Below are 14,492 nucleotides of genomic sequence, written 5' to 3'. Positions count from 1 at the left end.
AAGATGTTACTGATTTCCCAAGCTCTGAGAATAAAGCCGACATTGATCCGAACAATGCGGCCATTTTTGAGCCTGAACGCGAAGCCCCACCGGTCCCCCCTCCAGTAGCTGAGCGGACTGGTGACCAAACAAATTGCTCTGTCTCACAAACAGAAATCGTAACCCCGGCTACGCAGAGATCTGCAGCCATTTGCCAAAGCACACATAAAGAAAGTAAGCACCAGTCTGCTCGTGAGTGTGTACCAGAGTACCCAACGAAATCTCAGGAGATGCCTCCAGAGGAGCTGGTGAGAGCTGCAAGTAAGGCCCAAGAGCCAGGTGGGACATTATCAGACCTGTCAGAGTCTGAGGACGAGGTGGAAGTGACTGAGCTGTCACAGTCATCAGCATCTCAGTCACAGATACCCCCCCAACACATCGTGTCGTTTCTAGCCGAAACGTATAGACAGCGTAACATAGTCATTAAAGACCATTTTGACGATTTGGCTGCATTCATCCACACTGCAAAATCCATAATTAAGACGCCTGAACAATTTGACCTGAATAAGTCACAATACCACAGGTTAAGAAAATTCATCACACGTGCAGGTGTAGAGTGTTCCCAGCCACAGGCTGATTTCATCAATACAGGATGAAAACTATAAAACTCGCAACCTTAAATATTAACGGTGGTGGTGCTAGACACCTCCGCCAGGTTCAAGTAAAAAACATATTTCAACGGAAAAAGGTGGATGTGATCTTACTTCAAGAAACTCACATCACACCAAATGTGGAACATAACTGGCATCAACTTTTAAAGAGCCAATGCTATTTCAGCAATTTATCAGCTTCATCTGCTGGAATCAGCTTCTTGCTGAAGCCAGGCCTCGTGTGTGAGTCATGCCATTTTCAGGAGGTAATAAATGGTCGGCTTAGCTCTCTCAAACTAGTAAGCCATAACTTCCATTACACCATTTTTAATGTGTATGCGCCAAGTGATAGCGTAGAGCGTAAGTCCTTCTTCACCGCAATGATAAATCACTTAAGATCAGTTGATTTTGATCATTGTGTGTGTGTCGGAGGTGATTTCAATTGCACCTTCGACCCATCGGTTGACAGAAATTCTGCCGAACCCCATCCTGAGTCCCATGTACACTTATCCAATTTTTTTAGCACAATGGGCCTCGTTGATGTTTGGCGGTTGCACCACCCAAGCACATCCCAGTACACCTGGTGTCGATGCGCCAATAGTCGAGTATCCTTGGCAAGGCTTGACAGATGGTACATCAACGTACCCTTTAAAAATACTGCGGTTTCTTCAAATATTTTTCCTTCCGTGTTTTCAGACCATCATATGGTAACCCTAAACCTTTCCTTTCCTCAACCCGCAAGTAGGAGCGCTTATTGGAAGTTTAATGTTAGACTTCTAGAAGATGGTATGTTTAAGGAAGCCTTTCGTGTTTTCTGGGCAAGTCTAGTAGCAAAGAAATCTTCCTTTTCTTCATCCAGCATATGGTGGGATAACATGAAATCTCAAATTCGGGTTTTTTGTCAATGTTTCCAATCACACAGCACAAACGACAAGCACATTACAATGGCCCGGTTGGAATTGGATATTCTATATTTGGAGAATAAATTGGCTCATGAAAACAATGACGCCAATTACCGGTTATTGCTTGTAAAGAAAGCTCTTTTAAGGGAGTTAGTTCAAGAGAAAGCAGCCGGAACATTAATTAGACTTAGAATACAGAATGTAAAGTTATCAGACACCCCAAACAAGTCTTTCTTTCATTTAGAATCCTTAAGCAAGCCATCACGGCTAATCTCTTCTGTTTTGGACTCAAGAGGCAACGTTGTTGTCAACGAGGATGATGTTAGAATAAACATTATTGAATTCTTTACAAAACTTTTTGAGGAGCAGACTGTTTGTAATGATACAATGATGGATTTAACCTCTCACCTCCCCTCCCTAACTGAGGCTCAACGGTTGGAGCTTGACCTACCAATCACCCTCCTTGAGCTAACCTGTGCTCTTGCTGCCATGGATTCAGGGAAAGCTCCGGGTATTGACGGTCTACCTCCCGAATTCTTTCTGACATTTTGGGACCTTTTAGGCCCTGAGTTGCTGAATGTTTTGGACACTTCTATACAGACTGGTATAATGCCGCTGAGTCTAAGAAGAGCCGTAGTGTGCTTGCTCCCGAAAACAGAAGATCCCCGACTTTTGGTGAACTGGCGACCGATCTCCCTGCTGTGCACGGACTACAAGCTTTTTTCAAAAGTACTAGCTAATCGACTAAAAAAGGTTATTGGCGATCTAGTACTGCCAGAACAGAGTTACTGTGTTCCTGGAAGATCCATCCATGATAATATTTCTTTAATCAGAGATCTCATTGATGGTAACCGTGTTAAAGAAGACTTTGGAATGATGTCGCTTGATCTTGAAAAGGCATTTGACAGTATCGACCATAAGTTTATGCATCATGTGTTACAGGCATGCGGCCTCGGAGCAAACTTTCGTTCCTACATTTCCTTGCTATACACGGATGTATTTAGTTTAATTAAGATTAATAATGTGCTGGCTCCCCCCATCAAGGTTCGGAGAGGGGTCCGGCAAGGGTGCCCAGTCTCTGGTTTATTGTTTGCTCTTTCTTTAGAGCCTCTTCTCAATCTACTGAGAAAGAAGATTTCTGGAATAGCACTCACTCCCATGAGTGCACCGCTAACCCTATGTGCTTATGCGGATGACGTCTGCATCTTTGTAAAAGATAAGGATGATATTGATATCGTTGTTGAGTGCCTGTCAAAGTTTCACGCTGCCTCCTCTTTAAAAATCAATTGGAACAAGAGCAAGACGTTATGGATACCCTCCCTTTATCGCAACCTTCTTCAGCCTGTACCACAGCCGCCCCCATCCCTCCCCGCAGGGTTGCTGTGGGGAAGTGAGGGAATTAAGTACTTGGGCATATTCCTTGGTTCCCCACAGTATGCTCAAAGAAATTGGGACGGGGTAATTGAGCAAGTGGGAGAAAGATTGAACCGATGGAAAAGGGTTTTACCTCATTTGTCCTTCAAGGGCCGTGTGCTAGTGATCAACAACTTAGTTGCCACAATGTTGTGGCATAGGTTCATCTGCCTGCAACCGCCGGAGGCCCTACTCAAAGCACTCCAGGGCAAACTGGTGGACTTCTTCTGGGGAGGCTACCACTGGCTACGACCCGATGTGATATGTCGCCCCTCGGCTGAGGGTGGCCACAACCTCGTCGACATCAAAGCCCGCCTAATGGCCTTCCGGCTGCGGTCCATTCAACGTCTCCTCTACATGGAACATCTGCCAGGCCGGCTCCCTGCACGCCTTGTACTGCAGCGAGCGGGTAGGCTCGGGTACGGGTTTGAACTCTTTCAAATGAACCTCCAGCATGTCGACATATCGGTTCTCCCTGCTTTTTACCAAAGCCTCTTAAATGCCTGGCAGAGCCTTTCTGTGAGTCGTCAGGCGGACACATATGTAACGAAAATGCTGGCACACGAGCCTTTGTTCTATAACCCTCTCTTTCCCGACATTCCAAAGAGTCGAGATTTTTGCCAACACTTTATAGCAGCTGGTATTGTGAAGGTGCGGCATCTCCGACATGACTCAGGGTATGGTTGGAAATCCGTAAGTGAAATCGCCGACCTGACAGGGATTTGGTCCCATAGGATGATTGCAAAAATTTTGAGGAAAATGATTCAGTTGGGACGGCAACTTGGCCTAACTTGGACTCGAGGTACAGAAGAAGATCTAAATGAGCCGACAGTGCCTAAATTAATTGTTGAACCCATTCAAAACGATTTGCCCCCTGTTAGCGATGGGTCAAAGCTTTTCCAGACAATGGACAGCAAGGGCATCTACAAGATGTGCCTCAAGCTGTTAAATGGGAACCCTTCGTTAAATGGAGTTACCCGATGGAAAGGATTGTTACCCGGAGGACCCCCCTCCGAACCTATCTGGGAAGCCATGTACAGTGAGCCCACATCCAAAAGAACAGGTGATCTCCAGTGGCGTTTGGCCCACTGGATTGTTCCCTCTAACACGTTTATTAGACATTTTTCTCCTGTATCTGTTTGTTGTCCCTTCTGTACAGTCAATGAGGACTTGTTTCACGCATTCATAGACTGTATCCGATTATTTCCTTTGTTTCATTGGTTGAATTACATTGCACATGAAATGCATGTTACCTTTTCTTTGAGAAGTTTCGTCTTTGGTTTTGCCCCTAAACAGAATCCTGCATCTAAACTGTTTAGTTTCCTAATAGCAACTGCGAAGCTTGCTGTTTATTTAACAAGAAAAGACAAACTATCTGGCAAACCGATAGAGCACTGCAATATCATGTCGTGTTTGAATGCATTAATCTCAGCAAGATTGAAACTGGAATTTACCCTGTCCAACGAGTCCGGAAATTTTCATAACTTTGTTGATACTTGGTGTGTTGGTGGGTTTTGTGAGGTTAAAGAAAATGAATTTAGAATACTGTTGTGAAATACTGATTGTTTTTTATTTGATGATCATTGGGTGCTTCTTCTTTTTCTTTTTTTCTTTTTGTTGGCATTATTGATTTTATTGCAAAACGTGTATATTGTTACTTTTATATTTTTGTAATAAAAGGACGTCAAAGTCTGTCTGTCTGTCTGTCTGTCTCTCTGTCTGTCTCTCTGTCTGTCTCTCTGTCTCTGTCTCTGTCTCTGTCTCTCTCTCTCTCTCTCTCTCTCTCTCTCTCTCTCTCTCTCTCTCTCTCTCTCTCTCTCTCTCTCTCTCTCTCTCTCTCTCTCTCTCTCTCTCTCTCTCTCTCTCTCTCTCTCTCTCTCTCGCCCCCTGCAGGCTGTTTGTGTTGGGCGTGGCGTCATGGCAGCTGTGAGCAACTGCTCTGTGTTTTGGTGAGTCCGTTGTGAGTTTTTTCCCCCTCACCTGCCCTCCCCTGCCCCCCCCCCCCCCCTTCCTCTCCTTTTCCATCCTGTGTGCTTCGGCATTGTGTTTTCATCCGTTCTGCACCCTTGTCTTCGAGAGAGAGAGGATTGTGAGCGGGCCCATTTTGGGTGCGGCCTACTGGCTTTGACGGTGCTCTGTAAGCCATTTTTGTGCTTATAATGCACGTTTATTATTTACTTTAGTTCGATTATTTAGGTTTGATACCTTCTTGTCCGGTTCGGACAAGGGGGGGGGGGGGGGGTGAATTTCACTGGTATGGCGAGTATACGCTCTCGTTACGAGGCGTTCAAAAATTTAACGCGTAAGCATGCATTCGCATGTGTTCCGCCTGAAGGAGCTCCTACTGAGGACATTATCCTGGCCGTGGGATCCATCATAGGAGACGGTAATGTTCGAGCGGCATCACGTATGAACCAGAAATTTGTTGTCTTCGTGTCAGAAGAAAAGCTCGTTCATGACGTTGTTAGTACCGGCCTAACCATAAAAGGGGGTCATTATATTACGGTATCCCCTATGGATACGCCGGCGACCAAGATAACAATATCCAACGTTCCACCGTTCATGCCAGGCGAGAAACTCCTATCCGTTCTGTCTCGTTACGGTAAAATTGTCTCCCGAATCTCAATGATTCCGCTCAGGTGTCGCAGCGATCGTGTCAAACACGTAATGAGCTTTAGGAGGCAAGTGTACATGATTCTCCCGGATCGCGGAGCCGATACAGGTTTAAGCATATCCTTTAAAGTATCGATGGACGATCGGGAATACCACATGGATGCTTCCTCAGCCTCCTTAACATGCTTTAATTGTGGAGAATTTGGACACGTTAAAAGATTCTGTCCTAAGGCCTCTTGTCTGAAGTGTGGTGAACCGGGACATAACGAAAGGGATTGTAAAAAGGCCAATCCCCCCACCGCGCCTTCTGACACTCCGACCGTGCTCGCTGACACCCGGACCGTATCTCCTGTTACCCCTACCATACCTTCCGTCACCCGGACCGTATTTCCTGTCACCCTGACCGCACCTTTGGATGCCCCGACCGTACCTTCTGACACCCCGACCGTACCTTCTGACACCCCGACCGTACCTTCTGACACCCCGACCGTACCTTCTGACACCCCGACCGTACCTTCTGACACCCCGACCGTACCTTCTGACACCCCGACCGTACCTTCTGACACCCCGACCGTACCTTCTGACACCCCTACCGTACCTTCTGACACCCCGACCGTACCTTCTGACACACCGACCGTACCTTCTGACACACCGACCGTACCTTCTGACACCCCGACTGAGTCGTCTGACACACCGGTGCTTTCCGATTCCAATGTGATGACACCCACCAATGTGACTGACACAACTAGCATTGCCCCCTTTCCCGAACCCATGAACGAAGAATCCATAGTGTATTCTAAAAAGCGAAGAGCACCAGTGCCAAGCAATTTCGCTGGTGCTGCAAAGAAGGCGGTCATGGGCGGCACCATTCCCGGTGCACATGTGTCCGAGTGTCCCTCTGACATCCCCTCACTAACTGAGTACATGAATACCGTTGTCAATGACACCAGCGAGTCTCATTATGTAAATGAGCCGAAAAATATAATTTGTACCTCTCACCTGGAAGTTTCCGAGTGCGAAACCTCCAGTGAAAGTATTACCATTTCCGAGCTGGGAAAAGTTTTTCCGCTTGTTTCCCCTTTAAATACCGAGCAGACTATGGATTCAATAAACGTTCCCACTGTACAAACGGGGCCGGTAAATCTGAGTTTGCTGGGATCTCAAACCCAAGCTCCAACCCCAGATACAAATATCCACCAAAGTGTTAACGAGTGCTCTCGGGAACACCTTGGGAAACTTGTGAAGGTGCCTCCAGACAAGACCGCGGGGGCAGCGGGTAATACCCCAGAACCTGACGACATGTTATCTGACGTGTCTGAGTCCGAGGATGACATTGAGGCAACCGAGCTGTCAGAAGCGATGACAGGTCACTCACAGGTAGCCCCTCAACTCATTTTTACCTTCCTTAACGAAACGTTTCGTCACCGCAACATTGTAATTAAAGACTATTTCCCTGACTTGGCAGCATTCATTTGCACCGCAAAGTCAATAATCAAAGCGCATGAGGATTTTGACCTGACGAGATCTCAATTCCACAGATTAAGAAAGTTTGTTACCCGAGCAGGTACGGAGTGTTCCCAAGCACAGGGAGATTTCATTAACACGGAATGAAAAACATTTCCTTTGCGACCTTAAATATGAATGGTGGGGGTGCAAGTCACCTCCGTCAGGCCCAAGTTAAAAACTTGTTTGATCGTAAAAAGGCAAATGTTCTTTTACTGCAAGAGACCCACATCACACCTAACGTGGAACATGACTGGTGCCAAACTTTCAAAGGACAATGCTATTTTAGCAATCTGTCAGCCTCATCTGCTGGGGTTGGGTTTTTTCTGAAGCCAGGTCTAGCTGTTGAGTCTTGCTATTTTCAGGAAGTCATAAAAGGCCGGCTTATTTCCCTTCAGCTCGTACACCAAAACTTCCGCTGCACCATTTTCAATGTGTACGCACCTAGTGAGAGCAGGGACCGAAAGGCCTTCTTCACCTCCATGGTAAACCACCTGAAATCAGTTGATCTCGACCAATGTGTGTGCATTGGTGGTGACTTTAATTGCACCTTTGACCCTTCGAAGGACAGAAACTCTGCAGAACCCCACCCTGAGTCCCATGCGGACCTACCCCGTTTCTTTAAGACGGCCGGTCTACTGGATGTTTGGCGATTGCATCACCCCAACATAGCCCAGTATACCTGGTGTCGATGTGCCAATGGCCGGGTGTCTTCGGCAAGACTCGACCGCTGGTCGAGTAGCAACCGATAGTTTTCATTAATGTACCCTTTAGGAACGTCGCGGTCTCTTCAGGTTGTTTTCCGTCATTGTTTTCAGACCACCATATGGTAACCTTAGATCTTTATTTTCCTCGACCCACATGCAGAAATAGTTACTGGAAGTTTAACGTTAAACTTTTAGAAGATCGTTTATTTACAGACTCCTTTCGTGATTTCTGGGCTGAAATGAGTACTAAAAAAATCTTCTTTCTCCTCAATTAGTCTTTGGTGGGACAACCTAAAGGCCCAAATTCGAGTATTTTGTTAACAATTTAATTCGCACTGCACCAATGTAAAACATATCACGATGGCTTGCTTAGAAGCAGACATCTTAAGGTTAGAGGGCAAGTTGGCCAATGAGAGCAACCCAGTGAAAACTATCGGTTGCTACTCGAGAAGAAGGCCCAATGAAGGGATTTAATCCATGAAAAAGCAGCGGGCACACTGGTCAGGCTAAGAATACAGAATATAAAGGTTTCAGATACCCCAACCAAGTCTTTCTTTCACCTAGAAACTGTAGAGAAACCAGCACGACTTATATCTTCGGTTTTGGACCCAGGGGGGAACATCCTAACAAATCCAAGTGATATAAGATTAAATGTAATCGATTTCTTTTCTGATCTTTTCAAGGCCAAAACAGTTTCTCACGAAATGATGAATGTTTTGACCTCTCATCTTCCTTCTGTGGCTGAGGCCCAACGTCTGGAACTGGATGCTCCAATTACCCTTCCAGAGCTAACCGGTGCACTTGCTGAGATGGAGTCGGGAAAGGCCCCAGGCATCGATGGCCTACCCGCCGAATTTTTTTTGGCATTCTGGGACATTTTGGGCCCAGAGCTGCTCAACGTTCTGGATGCGTCTCTTTTATCCAGAGAATTACCGCTCAGTCTTTGAAGAGCAGTACTCTGCCTGCTACCCAAGACTGGCGATCTCCGACACCTGTCAAACTGGCGTCTGATCTCTTTGTTGTGCACGGATTACAAACTGTTTTCCAAGGTCCTTGCGAACTGGTTGAAGACAGTTATTGGGGACCTGGTGTCACCTGATCAAAGTTGCGGCATCCCTGGCAGATCCATCTACGACAACATATTCCTAATCAGAGATTTGTTAACTGGTAAATGTGTCAAAGAGGATTTTGGATTGGTGTTTCTTGACCTTGCAAAGGCCTTTGATAGCATTGATCATGAGTTTTTGTGTCATGTGTTACAAGCTTGCGGGCTCGGTGCTAATTTTAGAGCCTACATAGCTTTGTTATATGCAAACATCTCCAGCTTGATCAAAGTTAACAACGAATTTTGCCCACCCATAAAGGTTCAGAGAGGGGTAAGGCAAGGTTGTCCACTTTCAGGTTTATTATTTGCCCTCGCCTTGGAGCCTCTCTTAATCGCCCTCAGAAAGGATATCCCTGGACTTGTCCTTTCTCTAGGACACCCACCTTTGACCCTGTCTGCTTATGCCGACGACCTATGCGTCATTATAAAAAGAAAATGCGACAGTGACGCCATGGCAAAGTGTTTGTCGGACTTCAACCTTGCTTCATCATTGAGGTGTAATTGGGGGAAAAGCAAGGCTCTGTGGTTCCCCTTTCCAAAAAATGACTTACCTGTGCCACAGTTATTACCACCACCTCCCCTTCCTGCAGAGCTAGTGTGGGCAAACGATGGCATCAAGTATTTGGGCGTCTTCCTCGGTCCTCCTCAGTATGCCCAGAACAATTGGGACAGGATCATTGACCAGGTAGATGGGCGTTTGAGCCGATGGAAAAGAGCTCTACCCCACCTTTCCTATAAGGGTCACGTGCTAGTTGTCAACAACCTCGTCACTACTCTTTTGTGGCACCGGTTCATCTGCCTGCAACCACCGGAGGTTTTGCTCCAAGCTATCCAGAGGAAACTGGTGGATTTTTTTTGGGGAGGCTACCACTGGCTTTGACCCAGCGCCATATGTTGTCACTCGGCCGAGGGTGGTCATGGGCTAGTCGACGTGAAATGCCGCCTGTTGGCCTTCCAGCTCCGCTCCATCCAACGCTTGCTTTATGCAGAACACCTACTAGGAAAGCCCTTGGCCTGCTCCATTCTTCAACGAGCTGGGAGGCTCGGATACGGACAGGAACTTTTCCTGACCAACCTTCAACACGTCGATACATCTCTGCTTCCAGTCTTTTATCAGAGCCTCTTGAATGCCTGGCAGGGCGTTTCGATAAGTCACCAAACAGACTCGTATGGCACGAACATGTATGCACACGAGCCTTTATTTTTCAACTCACTTTTCCCCGATATCCCGAGGAGTCGCGACTTCTGCCAGCATTTTATAGTGGCCAACATCCTGAAAGTGTGTCATCTCCGGCACGACTCTGGACAGGGATGGAAGCCTGCGAATGAGCTGGCAGACCTAACAGGTGTTCGGTCCAGGAGGCAAATCGGGAACATACTAAGAGCGGTGATCCGAAGGGGCCACCAGCTAGGCCTACATTGGACCCAGGACACAGAGGTTGAGCCCACAGTTCCAAAATTAGTTGTGGCTTTTACCCCAAACGAGCTGCCCCCCATGAGCGCAGGGTCACCCCCCTTCCATGCTATGAGCAGCAAGAGTATCTATAGGTCTTGTGTGAAACTTCTTCTTGGGGACCCACCTCTAGCTGGGGTTACCCGGTGGAAAGGACTCTTGCCTCCCGGTCCCCCCTCTGAGCCTTTATGGGATACAATGTATGCTGGACTTATTTCTAAAAGAACAGGTGACCTTCAGTGGCGTTTGGCCCACTGGATTGTTCCTTCAAATGCTGTCATTCGTTTTTTTCCCCCCATTTCCGGCTGTTGCCCCTTTTGTCCGGTGAGGTAAGATTTGTTTCATGCTTTCATTAATTGTGAAAGACTTTCTCCTTTGTTTCATTGGTTAAATTTTATTTCCCATAGATTGTGGGTTACCTTTTCTTTGAAGGCTTACATCTTTGGCTTTCCTCCCAAAAAGGGAACCACATCTATTGTATTCGGGTTCCTAACCGCTACCGCTAAACTGGCCGTATACCTGTCGCGGAAGGCGAAGCTGGGCGGCAGACCCATGCAGGAATGCAGTATTATGGTGTTTTTTGTTCGTTGGTGTCAGCAAGGCTCAAGCTTGAATTTGGCTGTGTCCAAACTGCAAATGACCTTGCAAATTTTGTTGCGACCTGGTGTGTTGGAGGGATTTGTGAGGTCCAAGATAACAAATTGTTAATTTCTTTATAATACAGTGCGGGTGTTTCTTATACACTGTTCCATGCTTCTCCTTGCCGGCTTTTTTCTCCCCCTGGTCTTGACCTACTCTTTCTTTCTTCCGTCTCTCCTCATGGTTGCAGATGCGATTGTAAATTTGTACATATAAAATTATGCCTAGTTTAGAAATTATGCCTAGATTTTCTCCTTGTGTTTTTTTTGGTATTTGCACCTTTTCTGTTGCTTGGTTTGTAGTGCACTGATTGTTTTTTCCTTCCGGGATTTCTATGATTTTACTGATTTTCCTGGATGAATTGCCTTTGGTGGTACTCTTGTTTTATACTTTTATAATAAAAAGAGTTTAAAAGTCAAGTCTGTCTGTGTCACTGTCACTCACTCACTCACTCACTCACTCACTCACTCACTCACTCACTCACACACACACACACACACACACACACACACACACACACACACACACACACACACACACACACACACACACACACACACACACACACACACACACACACACACACACACACACACACACACACACACACACACACACACACACACACACACACACACACACACACACACACACACACCTTGGGGGCAGTGGTCACTTCCCGGGATACTCTGGGTACCAGCGTTGTCATGACAATGGCATCGCGTTTCTCACCGCACTCAGTGGGGCATTCCCTCCTCCCCATGGGTGCTAACCAATGGAGATTGTCCATGCTCTATCCTTTCAAGCGCTGAACGTCAGGCAATTTAAAGCGGTTGAAAGAGCCAAAACTTCATACATTAAAAGGGAGGTGATTACAACGGGATATGATTTAAGATGTTTAAAATAATGAAGGGTAAAGACAAAATAAGTGCAGAAGAGTCTCTCATCAAAATAGACAGTGATCGGACCGTGGGCCACAGGCTGAGAGTGTGGAAGAGGAGAGATGGGATGGTAGTATGGTAGGGGTCTTTCACTCAGAGTACGTTTTTAATGGGTGGAACCTTGGAAAGGTAGCAGCAGAAACAGTGGATAGGTTTAAATTTGAATTTGGTAGGTACTTAGCAGCATGGGGGTGGAGAGGTACATGGACATTGGTAGTACTAGTAGGTAGGTATAAGGTATGGATTGTATACCTGTGCCATTATTGTGACGTCTGAAAATGACAAAAAATAATCTTATTCTTCTTCATAACCACTTCAAAATCATTTTCCCAGAAAACGTCCCCACTATCCATCAATCAGACAAATGGCTCAGAATCTAGATCTACTACAATCTATATACCCCACAGCTGATAACAACATGACCCTTCCTGCCATTCTCGTACCGTAACATCAAATCCATGTATGTCCTTGTAATTAACATTAAAGCACACCGTCTAATAATATCTTTGTCTAGTATGTGATCGATGTCCAAACTCCACCACGAGACTCAAATAACAATAAGTTAGTGAGTACTAGGACAAAGTTCACGCTATTTACGTGTCTACGTCACAGGCTTGAACTTGAAGTGCAGAGTTTTAACCGCAGATTCTTCCTTTGCTATCGCAACCACATTCACAACCACCCCGTGGTGAAACACTGTACCTGAGGAATGCTGTAGTACCTGGAACCCGGGTGAGGTGAGAAGCAGCGAGACAACCTGTCAGAGGCACACATGAGGCGGACATTCAGAGCGCGTATACGGATCGTACTCGAGATGGAAAATGAATCCCATTTACACAACTCACCGCAATCCGTGAAAGACTGAGGCTCGACACGAAGCCATGTTTCCAGCACTACGTCTGCTGGTATCCTAGGTTAGTCTCGACTGTATTCCGTCTTCCTGCTGAACGGTAACGTTCGGTCGCTTGGCCTCTGGACGAGATGACTGCAAACTAACTACCCGCCCTCCAAAACACGTCAGACCTTTCCTGATGTTGTTAATGTTTTTGGGTATTTACACCTTAAGGGATGATGACATCGAACCACACACAAGATAAATAATAGGAAAAAATAATATTGTGACCTATGGGTGTGTCTATTCGCCACAAGGGATCCAAAAGTACCCGAGGCAAAAATACGAACCATTCATTAAATTCCTGATTTACATATAGATTATGAAGTCTGACACAGAATTACAAGAGCTGCACCAAAGAACACTGAAAGTACACTCAGGTGCATTTACTGCTGAATTACTGTATTTCACACGATGTTCCACGCATTTTCAAACTCTGTTGTAATCCCTGACGGTGGGATACGCAACAGTAGCATAGGTTACAATGCACACCTGTTCCGTTTGAAAATACTCAAAGTAATTTTTATTCCATTTATAGATCTGTTGTGATATTATTAATGCTTTGAATTGAAAACCCCCAGGAACCTCCAAACTGTTTTCGACACCAATTGTGGGGAGAATAGCGAGTGCAAAACTGCAATGTCCAAGGCCAATGTGAAAAAGACATTGTTATTCTCCTCCTTCTCCTTGCGACCTCGTTTCTCATGCAATTCTTCCTTCACCGAGTAGAGGGCAATCGAGGTCCGTGCACGTCATTAATGAATTGTCTTACACTTACAGTTACAAAGAACTTCGACGGAGGACGCCATTAATTAAGCCCCATCGAGCCTGCGCAGATTGCTTGCTTGTCCGTCCTCCATCCTTCTAAAATGCGAATTGAAACATTGTTTAATAATTTAATCACAAATGGCGATTGCACATATTCTGTGGAGCCTGAGGTGTTCGCAGCAAGACGTGTTTCAAGATAATAGCCGGCGAAGCCGGTGTTGTCAATAAACGAGTACGTATTATGTTGAAAACCTGATTATGCCTTGGCTCGAGAATCCGAAGCGCCGTGGGCGCAGCCATCTTTCGTGGGCGGAAGTATGCATAACAAATTTAAAACGTTCATTAGGAGTTTCTTTCACCCGTCGTCGTTTGATTCACAATCTTATGCACCTCCGATGTATTAATAAAATAATTTAAGACCAACATCGGCCCGCACGGGCCTGGTTATCTTCAACAAAACGCGTCACCAAACACCGGACCCAATGAGAGTCGAGCATTTGCAAAAATATTTCTAAAATGAAAGCGCTCATGATGGGCACCATCGACCGGATGCGGAAGTTTGCATAAAACAATTGCGAAAAAGTTCAATAGGACTTTGTTTCACCCGTCGTTCTTTGAATCATAATCTAATGAAACCTGTCATTAGTAATTAAAATAAGTTAAGACCAACCTCGTTATCTTCAACGAAAATCGTCATCAAGCACCAGAACCAATGAGATTCGAGCATTTGAAAAAATATTATTACGCGTTTCGGACGGTGAAAACGGCGTCAAATATTCTAAAATTGACGAAGAATTATTTTTTTAGAAATCTCGCGGCCGTATGGGATAGTTTTTCACGGCCAGAAATACGGTATAAGCGGTTTACATATTTAGTTTAGAAATACGGATAGTTTTTCACGGTCAGAAATACGGTATAAGCGGTTTA

General features: G+C 45.7%; 1 protein-coding gene across 4 annotated transcripts in view; it reads right to left on the bottom strand.

Moving 5' to 3' along the window:
- ACADVL (acyl-CoA dehydrogenase very long chain) overlaps positions 1-13,876 on the bottom strand; it is a 53,345-nt gene extending 39,469 nt beyond the window's left edge. Inside the window, exons 1-2 of one of the 4 annotated variants that reach the window (XM_068132634.2) lie at positions 12,751-13,876; positions 12,608-12,662 (exon numbers count right to left, since the gene is read on the bottom strand). In XM_068132634.2, coding sequence (XP_067988735.2) covers positions 12,608-12,662; positions 12,751-12,788 — 93 coding nt within the window. In that variant the 5' untranslated portion in view covers positions 12,789-13,876. The remainder of the gene's footprint in view (positions 1-12,607; positions 12,663-12,750) is intronic. The other 3 variants (XM_068132641.2, XM_068132668.2, XM_068132650.2) reach the window with 3 other exon arrangements.
- Between the last annotated feature and the right edge of the window lie 616 nt (positions 13,877-14,492).

The sequence above is a fragment of the Myxine glutinosa genome, chromosome 1, assembly GCF_964187855.1.
Source record: "Myxine glutinosa chromosome 1, kmMyxGlut1.1, whole genome shotgun sequence".
NCBI lineage: Eukaryota > Metazoa > Chordata > Myxini > Myxiniformes > Myxinidae > Myxine > Myxine glutinosa.
The sequence above is the reverse complement of the archived record's forward strand: the minus strand, read 5'-3'. Positions and strand labels throughout refer to the sequence as shown.